The sequence below is a fragment of the Apteryx rowi genome, unplaced genomic scaffold (genome assembly GCF_003343035.1).
Source record: "Apteryx rowi isolate R43461 unplaced genomic scaffold, aptRow1 scaffold_73, whole genome shotgun sequence".
Lineage (NCBI taxonomy): Eukaryota > Metazoa > Chordata > Aves > Apterygiformes > Apterygidae > Apteryx > Apteryx rowi.
The window spans coordinates 524,911-528,056 of record NW_020451016.1 but is presented as its reverse complement, the minus strand read 5'-3'; the positions used below and the strand labels follow the sequence as shown (position 1 = coordinate 528,056).

The following is a 3,146-nucleotide window of genomic DNA, read 5'->3' as shown; positions in this document are numbered from 1 at the left end:
GGCGCGGCGCGGGGCTCGGGCGCGGTCCCGCGGCGGCGCGCAGGTACGAGCGGAGGGTGCTATGGCGGTGTCTTGCTCCCCGGCAGGTCACAGCGGCGTGAACCAGCTCGGCGGGGTGTTTGTCAACGGGAGGCCGCTGCCGGACTCCACCCGACAGAAAATAGTGGAACTAGCGCATAGCGGAGCGCGGCCCTGCGACATCTCCCGAATCCTGCAGGTGAACAGCGGCTGCCGCCCCGGTTTGCTCCTTAATGGCTCTGCTGGGGAAACGCTTTATCCGTCTCTGACCGCACAGGCTTGAATTACTGACCCCCCTCCCACGTTCCAGCCTAATAAAATAATTCATCTGCTTATCTTTATTATTATAAATATATATATATATATATCTTTTTAAATCTTTTTTTTCCTCTTTATTTCCATCCGATAATAACGTTCGCTCTCGTTACAGTTAGTTCGCTGTAATAAACGGAATTATACGACTCGGCATAATTTCAGTTTTTCTCCTCCCCCCTCCCGTTATTTACTTATGATTTCGTGAGATCTGTGTGCATTTTGCGTGGCTTATTGCCTTTTTTTTTTTTTTTCAAAAAAGCAGAAAAACCCCAAAGCCACGCAGTTTTAGCCTGGAATCTGTATTTATGGACACTAACATGATTTGGCACAGCTTAGGGATACATTGTAAATGTAGATTTTTATAACCCCTCACTCACCCTATTTCTCCCGAAAGTATTCTCTCTAAGAAAATTGAGGACAATGGAGACTAGTCTGTCATAACTATTGCTCAGATTTAAGGCATATTTTAACATTAATACTAAACGAATTACATTTTGACCAGATTTTTTTTTCTTCCAAATGTTTTTAAAGTATCACATTTGTAGATAGTAGGGCCACAAATGTAATTTTTTTAAAGAAAAAAAAGACTCTAAGTAAGTTCTCATACCATTTAAGGTATATTTTTGTGTTATAGACCCATGCAGATGCAAAAGTCCAAGTGCTGGACAATCAAAACGTAAGCTTGTCATTGTTTAATGCATACTTAAACAATTTTATTTTTGTCTTGAAATTATTAATAATGTGATTTTCTGTCCGCTTCCCTATCCAGGTGTCGAATGGATGTGTGAGTAAAATTTTGGGCAGGTATTACGAAACTGGCTCCATCAGACCCAGGGCAATCGGAGGTAGTAAACCGAGAGTAGCGACTCCAGAAGTTGTAAGCAAAATAGCGCAGTATAAACGAGAGTGCCCCTCCATCTTTGCGTGGGAGATTCGAGACAGATTACTATCAGAGGGGGTCTGTACCAACGATAATATACCCAGTGTAAGTTCACGAAAAAAACCCTTCCTATCTGCTGTGTACAATGCCTGGGTAGATGTAGCGAGCCTCTGCTTCCTTTGTTTTGATATCAGATGAGAGGATAGCAGGTTCATATCATTTGCATGTGGCAGGGTCAGACACTTTTTTTTCCATACAGAACCTGAGAAATGCCTTTAAGGAGGAAAAAAAAAAATCCCGGGTCATCCCTTGTGCCTGGCGCCTCAGGAATTCGAGCATCAGTTAAAATCATCAGTCTGTTTTCGCAGGGTTGTGTTTTTTGGTTCGCGGTGTCTGGTTTTTTTTATTTTTTTGGCTTGTTTGTTTGTTTAAACCAACAACAGTAGATGATGAGGGGTAGCTGGTAAATCGCGGTACAAGGGCGAGCAGCCCCGCGGTGGCTGCTGCGCGCAGGCTGCGCTCGGGTAACCTCTTGAATTGCGTCCAGGTGACCCCCCCAGCGCCGACGCGGAGGAGCGCGGCGGCGTTGCGCGGCGGCGCGGCGTTGCGCGGCGGCGCGGCGTTGCGCGGGGCGAGCGCGCTACCGCACTACCATTGCGTTCCCTGTCGCTTACCTTGCAGGTGTCGTCGATTAACAGAGTCCTACGCAACCTGGCTAGCGAAAAGCAACAGATGGGTGCCGATGGGATGTACGACAAGCTAAGGATGCTGAACGGGCAGACGGGCACCTGGGGCACCCGGCCCGGCTGGTACCCCGGCACGTCGGTGCCCGGGCAGCCCGCGCAAGGTAGGCACGGCCGGCTCCCCCGAGCCGCTCCCCCGGCCCGGCGCTGCGCAGGTGGCCCGAGCGGCTTTGCCCACCCGCCGCCGAGAGCCGCTCGCTCCCGCCCTCCGCTAAAGCGCCCGTCCCCCCGCGGATGGCTCCGGGTCCCTGCCCCGGCGCTCGCCTCCCCCGGCCGCCTGGCCGGCCGGCAGCGGCGGGCAGATGCGGGCAGCTGCGGGCAGCTGCGGGCGGCTGCGGCGCTGCCCGGCTCCGTCCCCCGGCGCGCGGAGGGCAGCGCGCCTGCGGCGGCAGCGCCCGCCCGCGCGGCCGCGGGGGCATCTGCGGTATTGATTCGGCTCTTAACCTTGCCCGGCAGCCCATTAATTAGGGTCTCTGCTCCCCACCCGAGCTGCCTTTCTGCGCGGGCGTCTCTAAAGGCAAGGAGATTGGTAACTATCTCAGTAGGGCTGATTATAGTTCCCCCTCAATGGACCCGAAGCAACTTTGTAAATATAGAAAACTGTTTATCCCGAAGATTAATAGGTATTTGTTGTAGGAATGACAAGGGGATAATATGAAGGATAATGGGATGTTACGTTACATACTTAAGATGGTTAATGGCTTCTTTTTGAATACGGGCTGTGTTGAGGCTCCGCTCTCTCCCTGGCTGTGGTCATTCCTTTAGAAGAGGTGTCTATATACAACAACCTGCTTTTTGTTTTCACCCCGCAAGGAAAAAAAATCAGTAACAGTGTGCGGAATATCTGGTACAAAGGATGTTTCTGTCACACGCAAGAATTTGTTATGGGAACAATTCTGTCGCTATGTAATTGCTCATTAGAGATCGTTTTGTTTCTCATTAAGGCGACATGAATAAGCGTCTAGTTGAAGGAGACAGCTGTAGAAATGTTCCACAGGAGACCTCTGGACACGATATGGCACCGCTTGCCAATTAGACATGTCAGTTTTAAGAGAAGAAAACAATCTATGAAGGACACTAGAAAGATAGAGCGGAGCGCTCGCCCCTCGCCCCCCCCCCCGTTTTTTTTTGTCTGGTGTCTCCCCTCGGAGCCGGGACAGCCGCTACCGGGAGCCGCTCGCCGGCGCGCC

At 51.2% G+C, this 3,146-nt stretch overlaps 1 protein-coding gene across 10 annotated transcripts in view; it reads left to right on the top strand.

Annotated features, from left to right (window-relative positions):
• The window catches only part of PAX6 (paired box 6), a 19,167-nt gene that overhangs the window by 7,169 nt on the left and 8,852 nt on the right, over positions 1-3,146 (top strand). For 2 of the 10 annotated variants that reach the window (XM_026087705.1, XM_026087706.1), the window contains 4 exons: positions 87-217; positions 968-1,009; positions 1,103-1,318; positions 1,895-2,060. In XM_026087705.1, coding sequence (XP_025943490.1) covers positions 87-217; positions 968-1,009; positions 1,103-1,318; positions 1,895-2,060 — 555 coding nt within the window. The remainder of the gene's footprint in view (positions 1-86; positions 218-967; positions 1,010-1,102; positions 1,319-1,894; positions 2,061-3,146) is intronic. The other 8 variants (XM_026087713.1, XM_026087712.1, XM_026087709.1 and 5 more) reach the window with 4 other exon arrangements.